Source organism: Mytilus galloprovincialis, chromosome 3 (genome assembly GCF_965363235.1).
Source record: "Mytilus galloprovincialis chromosome 3, xbMytGall1.hap1.1, whole genome shotgun sequence".
Taxonomy (NCBI): Eukaryota; Metazoa; Mollusca; class Bivalvia; order Mytilida; family Mytilidae; genus Mytilus; species Mytilus galloprovincialis.
The window spans coordinates 111,104,466-111,116,569 of NC_134840.1; the positions used below are offsets into that span (position 1 = coordinate 111,104,466).

At 32.6% G+C, this 12,104-nt stretch overlaps 1 protein-coding gene across 5 annotated transcripts in view; it reads right to left on the reverse strand.

Annotated features, from left to right (window-relative positions):
* Nucleotides 1-6,905: 6,905 nt before the first annotated feature.
* LOC143069788 (serine/threonine-protein phosphatase 4 regulatory subunit 3-A-like) overlaps nucleotides 6,906-12,104 on the reverse strand; it is a 32,626-nt gene continuing 27,427 nt past the window's right edge. For all 5 annotated transcript variants that reach the window (XM_076244581.1, XM_076244579.1, XM_076244580.1 and 2 more), the window contains one exon: nucleotides 6,906-11,328. In XM_076244581.1, coding sequence (XP_076100696.1) covers nucleotides 11,227-11,328 — 102 coding nt within the window. In that variant the 3' untranslated portion in view covers nucleotides 6,906-11,226. The remainder of the gene's footprint in view (nucleotides 11,329-12,104) is intronic.

Consider the following 12,104-nt stretch of genomic DNA (forward strand, 5'->3'; position numbering starts at 1 on the left):
TAGTACTTTGGGTCTAAAAAATAAATTTGCATTGGTGAATATTTCATAATTGTAATATAACGTGAATATTACCACGTTTTAGTGAAAATTATGGGAATAAAGTCTGTTAATGGGTTGGACAATTGAAATTGTGTCAGTTAAGAGTTATTTAGCCACAGTTATTTTTGCTACCTTTATATTTTCCCATAGAAAAAGTTAAAAATGAGATGTTCCTAAGTAATAAAAAAAATGATAATACGGTGCAACCGTATCCTACGGAAGCGAATTAGCGCCACACATTTTTTTTAAAATTTTTCTTCCTATATTTGCGTTGTAAACCTCAAATATCTTGATTGCAATTGTTCATTAAGTTTTGTAAAAAATGTCCGTCTGTCATTCACTTCGGTTGTGATTTACTAGTAAGAGCATTTTTATTTTGACTTTCTTTGCATTTTATTGAAGGGTGTCACTTCAATATAGCGTGATATAAATTGGCCGCTGGAATATGCATGAATTTATTATTAATGTTTTCAATCAGCCTCAATTTTTGTGTCTGTTCAAAGTAGAACGTTCTCAAATCCTACTGAAAGTGTCTTTCTAATACAACACAGGGTATCGGTAAAATAAATATAAACTGTACATCTGTCCAGTGCATATAACGTGTTGTCATTCTCATATGCACATGATATTTGTCACTGGACGAAAAACCCTTATTCGTAAGCATCCTCCAATTGGTTCTTTATTTCTATTACTTAATCATATATGTTGTTTACAAAAAAAAGCAAAATCACAAAAATACTGAACTTAGAGGAAAATCAATTCGGAAAGTCCATAATCACATGGCAAAATCAAATAACAAAACGTATCAAAAACGAATGGACAAGAACTGTCATATTCCTGACTTGGTACAGGCATTTTCAAATGTAGAAAATGGTGGATTAAACCTGGGGTCTGTTGTTCAACTTGTCGTTAGTGTTAACTCGTTAAAATTTCTTAATCATTCGATTAAAATTAATCATATGATTAGTGTGTTGTTCAACAGGTTCTATAGCGCTAACCCTCTCACTTTTTAATGACAGTCTCATAAATTCCGTTATATTTACATTGATGGCGTTAAATAAACAGACACAATAAATAAAATAGTCAAAATATGGGTACATCAGTCATCATCGTATAACAATTTTAAAAGGAACAATTTAACAGAACACAAAAACATCTACTATCTACGAACACATTCACTGATTTGAGTGTCTGACATCAGAAAATTGTGTACGTCACATACATTTGTCGTTCAATGTGCATACAAACGATTTTAAAATTTCACATAGGCAATGTTAGTCATTCTCAAGAAGTAAATGGAAAGGAGCGAATGCAGCTACATTTGGTCATCTTAAGTTTTAATACATTTTATTCCGTTTAGTTCCTTTCTTCATAAGTGTAGAGGAGAACGGCAGTTGTCCGCATGTAAACTTCTAGCATTTGTCACCAATAATAGTACATCGCAATCCGTTACTGTTTCAACACCCAGGGGTGTTTCATGTGTGTATTCTTAAACAATTATTATTTTTTTTTTCTCTTTTTTAGCAATGCATCACTCTCTACTGTCCTTATCTATTATTCTATATTCTGCTACTCCATCCAGATTATCGTGTATACCATGAGGGTTCGGATTGGGGGTGTTGTTTATTTCTGTATTCTTTAAATTGTTATGTCACGTTTCTTCCGTGACGTTTTTTCCTTTTACCTTTTATTTATCTTACTCATTATTCTTTCTCTATTCTTTATATTTTAGCATCCCAATATATTTTACTTACTGATGTTTAGGTACATTACGACGTTTATCTCTGATTTATATACTGGTTACCAATGTAGATGACAAGTTGGTGTCATGCATGACAATTAAACAGAATCCACATGACATATGCGACCATTCTTGGATGAAATTAACATTACATTAATAATATAACACTTTTTGAAACCGTTTTTATCAATTTTCTATTTCCATAGTTTAAATTGTTCATTGTTCACAGTGGCGGATCCAGCCATTTAAAAAAAGGGGGGGTCCCAACCCAGAGTAAAAAAGGGGGGGGGGGGGTTCCAACTATATGCTCCCATTCAAATGCATTGATCTGCAAAAAAAAGGGGGGGTTCCAACCCCCCGGAACCCCCCCCTGGATCCGCCACTGGTTCATGTGTTGTTTCCGTATATTTTATGTTTCATTCCTCATGTGTTGTTTCCGTATATTTTAGCCGCTCGCCTTGAGCCTACCCATTTGATCCGATAACACCCCATATAGCAATAAAATTATACTTTTATTGCCATTCATAACTCTTAACAGACCAATTAACAGACCGGGTTTTATACATCCGACCCATTAACAGACCAGGTTTTAATTAAAGATTGATTTATGTCACCAAAATACAGATTTTCGTGAAGATTTTTCACACAATGATTTCAGTATGGTTAACAAACATAATGCCTGTCTTTTTTCGATGTTTAAAATATTGCATGCACGTAAATTCAACAAACGTGTCATTTTGTGTACAGTTTGTGTGTGTAAAATGTGTATAAATTTATTGATGAGTAACCCGCCTTTTCATTTTATAGATCGTACATTGAAGCTAGAAAAATAATAATTACACCACTGGATTCAGTACATTGAATTGTTTTGTTAGACATGAATATTTTGTATGATAAACATATATTTAAAATGTTATATAGTGAAACATGCTGAACTTTCAATGATTTTCTCGATAACACCTGATTAACAGACTTTAGCCAACCCGATTAACAGACCAACCGCCGATATAGCCGCATACTCAATATAGATTAACCGACCAAACTCTCGGTTAGCCGAGTGTCGGCCGTGATATTATTTCTATATAGATATATACATTTGTGTTTGAAGATCTTTGAAAGCAATTGTTCTTGTATATAGTTGGTGAAGGAAACCAGAAAATTACGCATCGAAAACTTAAATAAGGTTATCGATTGATTGATTGATTATCGCCCGCAGTGGAAAATATTTCACGTATAATTTGCAGCACGAGAACAAATAAACGGTTAAGACAATAAGGCCATTGGCTAAGTAATACGCTATTTTTAGAGTTTGAATGACCAACTTAACTCATGTTGGCCGAAATTTCGCCGAATGTTATTACATTTTATATTTTATATGAGCCTGTAATTCAATGTTTGTGGTTTGTTGCTGTATATCATATTTGTGATCATTTGTCTTTCGTTCATTGTTTTTTTTTTTTTTTTACATAAATCAGGCTTAAAGTTTTCTCGTTTGAATGGTTTACAGAAGAAGATATTTTATTTTCCAATTATGGACCCAAAGTGCATAAATTAGTCATTTCGGGGCCTTTTATGGCTGACTATATGCAGTATGGATTTTGCTCATTGTTGACGCCGTACGGTGATCTATTGATGTTAACGTCTATGTCATCGATATAATAATAACAGATTTTTTTTTTATTTTCATAAAATGCATCTAAGTGCTGTGATATGTTATTTTTTATCGGAAATATTTTTGTAAAATCACTACAAGTGCGACTTACCATGTTCTTCTTCTTTGTATATATATATATAACATGTTGATTTCCGTTTGTTAGCAATTATTTGCTATAAAAGAGGGCCCAATCAAAAGAAACCATATAGAGTATTAGCTTATATAACAATAAAACGAAAGTACATATTGAATCATCTGTCTAAGTATAATTTATTACATAGCAAGGAAGGTTCTGCTTAGTGCGTTGATCGGAATTGGAGGTCGGAAAGTTTGTACTGTCGCTGGAAAATGAGGGGACTAACATGAAGGACAGAAATCAGTTTTGTCATGAGACGGTAAATCCGTGGACCCATCAGACAATTGTTGCAATTGCAAAGAACGTTGACCTAAACCGGCTGTCTGTGACTGCGTATTTTAACATCCCGCTTATCCAAAATGGATGCCCAACTGTAGCAAGGGATTGAATGAATGAATAGTCCATGTATTGCCGCATTTCCAAACCCAGTCCACCGTTTAGGTTGACTTCAATATTTTATGAAGATTTTTAAAAGTTGTACATCAAACAAAACACATTTCACATATTACGATCCGACTGACTTTTGAGCTTTACTGCCAAACTATATAATCATATATAAAAACATCAAATGTTTGAAATATTTGTAACGCGTATTATAGATATAGGAAGATGTGGTGTGAGTGCCAATGAGACAACTCTCCATACAAATAACAATTTAAAAAGTAAACCATTATAGGTTAAAGTACGGCCTTCAGCGTATTATGTTTACTTAAATGACATTAAGTAACTAATATTAGAGAAACAGATTTTATAATGAAAACTTTATCAGTTAACGAGTCATTGAACTATGAAAATGAGGTCAAGGTCAGGTAAACCCTAACAGACGGATACGTGCACCTTACAAACATTCATGCATTCATTAAATGTAGTTAAACTTATTGCTTGCCTTAAGAGTATTTGCGAAACGGACTTAATCACGAAAACTAACCTTGCCGATCATTGATTCGTGATGAGGTCAAGGTTATGTGAACGCTTAAAAGAACAGCCATATCTCAAATATAGTTATCCTTTTAATCATGATATAAACGAACAAATCTCTTGACCCAATGAAAAAAGTATTTTAAGCAGTCATTGAACATGAAAAATCGCACCAAGGACCAGGGTCAATTCGTCACGCACAAGGTATGAAGCATCCAGGCTGCATTAGGGAAAATAAAAACGAGAGAAGACAATTTATGTCAAAACGTATTTCGGTCTATATTTGACTTTGTAGTATCGTGTGTGTATATTTGTTTAACATGTAAAGCGCGTAGAGTAATTGCAGTGTTATATAATGCGCTTTAAAAATGTCTTGTAATAAAAATAAACTAACAATTCAGTGGTTGTCGTTTGTTGATGTGGTTCATGAGTGTTTCTCATTTTTTTATACATATTTTACTGTTGATTTTCCCGTTTGTACGGTTTTACAATAGTCATTTTTGAGCCCGTTCGGTGTAAGACCGTACTTTGAACTATAACTTTTTACTTTTACAAATTGTGACTTGGATGGAGAGTTGTCGCGTTGGCACTCACACCGTCTTTTTTTTAAACCAAGCTTATTTTCGCCTTCATCAGTGGGAGGTAAAATTAAACATTGCTGTGTATAAAGCATCAATAGAAGCTGTGGCCAAAGGAAGATAACTCCAATTTTAAAGATTACTTTAACAATGACACAGATATTAAATTCCTGCACCTTGAACAAAGCTACGTAATTTTCTTGACAACTATAACATCCTTTTGTAACTATCTGAGCATGTATTTCATTGTTAAATTTCTTCGTTCGTGGATAAGATGTTTAGACTGAAATGATTAATGCACTGTATGCTGTGTATCTCAAAAATAGTGATCAACCTTCAAGTCAGTACATGTACCATAGAGATTTGATTGCATGTCATATGTGTATGTGTGTTTGAGCGCAGAGTTGGCCTTTCCACATCATACCCAAGTTGGTTGTAAAAGCACTGCCCTGAACTTCACTCCAGCAAAGGGATATCATAAAAATTCTTTGGTGCTGATTGGATGCATGTTGAAGAAATCTGAAAACCAGAAAAATGTATAAAATAAATGCTGCAGTGTCCTTCATTAATTTGGTGACCTCAAAACATGGATCCAGGGGGGCTCATTGGTCCCCTTTCGTGGGAAAAATTTGTTTGATTATATAGCAGATCACTAAAGCATGACTGGAGTGCCACCCCCACCTTTTAGGTCAGTCAGAGGGACCCACTCCCTTATGAAAAGTTCGAGATCTGCCACTGCCTCAAAATCACCAGGGTCCTTCTCTTACCTCTACGAAAGAATTGTTTCATGTCTCAAAAAAAATATCACGCAGTAAGAAAACTTATCCAAAATATCCATTCTATTTATTGGCAAAATGACCAGTACAATTGAGAATCTATAGGGTTTTGTTCTTTCATATGAACATATTGTCAAGTTTGGACACAAGACTTGAAATGTCACAAAGAAATCATATATTTGCCAAAAGTTCTACCTGCATTCTCAACCAGATTGGTAAATCTTTGATCCAGGGCAGAAAACATATATAAGTAACTTCATTGGTGACCTTGACCCTTAAACTTCCGACATAAAAATCAGAAGAGGTATTGTTCTTTCCGAGGTGCATTTTTAACTTAGTTTGGTAAATGTTGTACATACATCAAGACATTACATATATTCTGAACTGTTGCCCATATTTTAGTCTAATTTGTTGTGTGACCTTTGACAGTAATCTTAAGGTTAATTGAATCTTCTTTATCAATCAAGCATGGACAGATATTGTTTGTGCGACTGGCATACAAGTGAGAGGTTTAATTAGCTATTAAACCAGGTTTAATCCACCATTTTCTACATAAGAACATGCCTGTACCAAGTCCGGAATATGACGATCGTTATCCAATCGTTTCAATGTGTTTTGCCTTTTGATTAGGTACTTTAGACTTTGAATTTTCCTTGTGAGTTCAGTATATTTATTATTTTACTTTTTATGACCTGGACAGCATATACAATGTAATTAGAAACTGCAAAAATTTGAAGACAAAAAGTACAACCTCATGCATGCTTGAATGACTAAAAAGAACAGTGTTCAAGATATCCATGGTCCATCTTTAGATCTTTAGGTTGGTACTTAAATATTTGTCTTTTAATCATATTAGTCTTTTATGAAAAGGGCCTTTCAGATTAATAATCAGGACAGAATATCAATGCAGGAAAAGACCAATGACATCTCAAGATTTCATAAAACTTAACAGATGAACACAACATGATATACCAAATCCTTCAACAATGAGGTCATAATGAATCATCATATCTCTCCAACTCGCACTGGTATTCTGAAGGCAATAACGAGAAATAAATCAAAATCTGTTTCATGTTGCATTTATTTTTTTTGTTTTTTCATATAATTCAACATGTTTTACATTATAATAAAAATTTCATTTGATAAAATGCTGACTTTATGTGTATGGTTATGTACAATAAAACAGAGCATGCACCATTTCATGCCAAAAATAATTCCTTTTCATGCTGCCTGAAGTTGTACAATGGTGTTCTCAATACTAAAATACTTTATACTTCCCATTGATAGCTGTTATTAAGTAGAGTCAAGTATTTAAACTTGTTCAGTAGCCATTTTTATTTTCCTTAAAGATGCTTGGTATTCAGATCTTGTGTAATAGATTCGATACTAGATGTTTTAAGTACTGTAAGTGACTGAGGTCTTAGCATACATATAAAGACTGGAATACGTTGTACTGCTATTGATGATACAATCCCAATATGGGGAAAATTAATGCCATCCTGTATTATTGTGATATTCAGAACTAATTCAAATCAAATACTGATTTTTGTAAGTACTAAGGGGCTTCAAATCAATATATTTTATATAATGAACAAATTCAGTGCTAGGTTAAGCTCATAAAATTCAGTGACTGGTGGTCGGAACTGTCAAAAAGAAAACCCCATTACAGATAGAGTAAATGAAATGTCAAAGATAGATTAATTTCTTTTGGAAATATCCCAGTTAGTTTGACCTTGATATTAGATGGCAGGAATACAACACTAAATATTGACGATTTGATAGTGATTTCCCTCCTCTCTTTAAATGTTTGTCTTCAATTGGTAAGTGTTTTGTATATCATTAACTTGAATGGAGTAAAGAAAATTTCACAACCTTTCATATCTCATGCTATCAATCGACCTCAACTATGAAATTGCTCAACTTATCCAAAACATTTAACCAGAAGTTTACAATTCAGCAGTGGTATGACTGTGTACAATAAACTAGATTCAACCCTTAATCAAACAGTTAAAACTGATTAAAATATTTATGTTTATGGTTATCACAAGTAAATGTCCCCAATAATCACATTTATGTCACTACCCTTTCAATGTGTTGGAGTATTATTGTGATCTCAAGTTATTTTCCCTGTAGCTTACCATTCTTTTAATAGTTACATGTAATACCAGGTGCTACGCAGGGTGCAGCGTTATACGACAGCAGGGGTCAAACCCTGAACAGTTGGGGCAAATATGGACACAACATTCAAGCTTGAAACAGCTCTGAATTTGGATTGTGATAAAGTTTTTGACATAATTTGAGTTCCTGACACAAAACAAATGTCAAGATCTTACAAATCTATTGCGCAATATTGTGCAATTAAAGATTACCTCTTCAAACTTTTCAAAAATTTGGAGAAAAAAATAGAAAACTACTACCCCCCCCCTTTTTTTTTGCAATAAGTCCAAAACCTGACATTTCATTATACATAATCTACAAGTGTAAGGGAGGTAAATCCAAACATAACCAACATTGTATGTTAAATGGTTTTGAGTTTCCTTCCTTACACTGCTTTAAAATTGTCTTATTTGTCCATTGACCAAAAACCTAGTGTTCCCTTTTTTTGCCCCTAATTCCAAATCATTTTGAGCCATAACCCCACAATGTCAATACTAATCATCCCTTCATGGTATGGAAATTTGTGGTATATAATTTCAGAGAGGTTCATACACTTAAACACAAGTTATTATTTGAAAACTACAAAAATGCTTATTTCGGGCCCCCTTTTTGGCTACTTATTCCTAAACCTTTGGGACCATAACCCCCAAAATGAATTCAAACCTTTTGCATATAGTATTAAACATTGTGGTAAAATTTCAGAGCAATTGAAATACTTTTACACAAGTTGATAGACTGAAAGTAGAAAAATACTTGTTTTGGGCCCTTTTGGGCCCCTAATTTTAAAACAGTTTGGACCATTATCCCAAAAATCAATCCCAACCTTCCTTTTGAGGTATTGAACCTTTTTATAAAATTTCATACCGATTCATTTATTTAAACTTAAGTTATTGTCCGAACACTAAATGTGTCTTCAGGCGACGACGACACAGACAACATCATACCATTATACGAACGTAAAAAATTTTTGCTGTCATATATAAAGTTAATTCAACAATCAAATGACATAAAATATCTTCATGATTTAAATACCTTCTAGCTCTGCAACAACTTTCATAGAAAAAATAACCTCATATAAAACTGAAGCAAATCTTTGCTGCTTCATTTCACTATCCTTCTTTATAAAGTCAAGTTTAAAATTAAAACAAATTTTTTTTAGCTGAAAAATTATATTGAGACACAAAAAGTGAATTATCCATGTGTAACTGAATATTTGCCAGTCGAAAAGCTTATTAGGTGATTAATAATATTAAGACCTAAAGGTATTCCCATTAAAGGTCTTTAAACTTACAATTCTCATTTCATAGTTTTAGTTTGTACATTGTGCTAATTAATTGCTTCAAGATGGTTAAAATACATTTTTTTTCAACTACTTGAAAAATTTCTATCTTAATATAAATAGGAAAGACATTTAATCAAATCAAAATGTCAATGAGTGAAAAGCTTTGTATTTCAGATGCAAGTTAATTAATTATCAGTGTCTTTCAATGCCTCATCTTATAATTTTTAAATCATTGAAATATTTCCACCTTAGTAGAAATGTCACAACAATGAATAGCTTTGAACAGTATTTTGATTGCATGTAGTTGTAAAAGTGTGTACTTTTCAGACTCTTCAATACTAAAATCCTATGTATATTACTTCCAACTTCTCAAAATTGATTCTGCAGGAAAAAGGAAAGTTGGCAATAACCTTTTTTTTTTTTTTATAAAACATGGAAACATATATTGACAATAGAATGAAATACAGCACACCCAAAACATTCACAGACAATCAAACAGTATTATCTCAGTAATCAATACATTGAAGTGGGTCTACAGATCATGATGAAAAACATCAGTATATACATGTATTTATAGAGTTGAACACCTGTTTTCACTCAGATTGCTACAAGTATCTCCCTAAAAAAGAGTTCTGCATCATTTTCCTCTTGGTATCTACTACAAGTTCACAACCAGTAGAGTTTTGCTAGAATTATTTTTGTCTTTATTTTGTGTCTAATTTTAGTTGAGGCAAATTTTCAGTCTAGTCATTAGTATATTTCAAAGGATATTAAAATTACAGACACTTTGTTTCAACAAAATTTAAATGTTAGTATTAAACTTATCAGTTTTTAACACGGATATATATATATATTTCGGTTTTTAAAATTAACTTTTATAAGATGACATATAATACTATCTTTAATGGTCAGAAAATACTTTTAAGAGTGACTCTGTCATATACATTTTACAAACAATATCAGCATTTGAACAAAAATACTTTAATTTATTATGTTCAAAAATATAACATGCACAAACAAATAGACAATTTATCAGATCTATGAAGGAATTTTCCTATGTTTGACAAATTCTATTCTTCAATGGTCCAAATATGCCATTTCAGAATAAAGATCAAAATATGACCCTTTTAAGCATTTTAGTACAGTATTAACTCAAAAATTACTAATTACTTTAAGGAGTCTTCCTCATTTATTCATGTACAGCACATCAATTAAATTATTTTGGTTTTACTCTCATTTCAGAACAAAAGTACATGTATGATGTTTTTCCTATTAGATGTTACTAAACCGTAACGATACATTATTTAATGTGTGCTTTGTACATATAAATGAAACATGACTTACAGAAATACTTAAATGCTAATAATTGTACAAATGCAATGATAAGTTTAGAGTTCAATGTAAAGAATTCATTGATGGTAGCAATTTTGGCATAATGTGAAATAAGAGAACTCTTAAAATAGGACGGATATCAACTGAATGATATAATAAATAAATACATAAATAATTACAGCGAGAGAGCAATACTAATCACTTATCATTATTTACCCATATTCAAAGGGGAAGATATTTTTGATTTTTAAATCTATTCTTTCCAATTCATTCTTATTCTATTATCACCTGAAAAAGAAGTGGTACACTAGTTTCACGGGCAGTATTGAGTTAACAACCTCATAACCTAGTTACCGGAGAGTAATATGATAATGAAAGTATTGAGATCAGATATTTAACTTCATTCTGATAAAACATGACATGATGATCCCAGCCGTTTACCCATCAAGGGTCAGACGTCACTTCAAAGGCAGTCCTTTATTGGCACAAACCACAGCCATCATTCGGGGGCTTTTCTCTGGACCCTTAAATCACAGGTAATCTAGCACCATTCTCAGAGACACAGTCTCGGCTAGCTAAGTCGTAGAAGTCTTTCTATCACTATGTTATATCACTACGTTGCCAGTCGTGGACGTTTAGCTGTGGGGGTTTCTGAATCCTCTTCTTCTTCATCAGAGTCTTCATCAGGATAGTCCACAAGTCCTACTAAACCTGCCTGTTAACATAAAATAAACAAATTAATGTCAAGAGTTCTCTAGTCCTACTAAACCTGCCTGTTAACATAAAATAAGCAAATTAATGTCAAGAGTTCTCTAGTCCTACTAAACCTGCCTGTTAACATAAAATAAGCAAATTAATGTCAAGAGTTCTCTAGTCCTACTAAACCTGCCTGTTAACATAAAATAAACAAATTAATGTCAAGAGTTCTCTAGTCCTACTAAACCTGCCTGTTAACATAAAATAAACAAATTAATGTCAAGAGTTCTCTAGTCCTACTAAACCTGCCTGTTAACATAAAATAAGCAAATTAATGTCAAGAGTTCTCTAGTCCTACTAAACCTGCCTGTTAACATAAAATAAACAAATTAATGTCAAGAGTTCTCTAGTCCTACTAAACCTGCCTGTTAACATAAAATAAGCAAATAAATGTCAAGAGTTCTCTAGTCCTACTAAACCTGCCTGTTAACATAAAATAAACAAATTAATGTCAAGAGTTCTCTAGTCCTACTAAACCTGCCTGTTAACATAAAATAAGCAAATTAATGTCAAGAGTTCTCTAGTCCTACTAAACCTGCCTGTTAACATAAAATAAACAAATTAATGTCAAGAGTTCTCTAGTCCTACTAAACCTGCCTGTTAACATAAAATAAGCAAATTAATGTCAAGAGTTCTCTAGTCCTACTAAACCTGCCTGTTAACATAAAATAAGCAAATTAATGTCAAGAGTTCTCTAGTCCTACTAAACCTGCCTGTTAACATAAAATAAGCAAA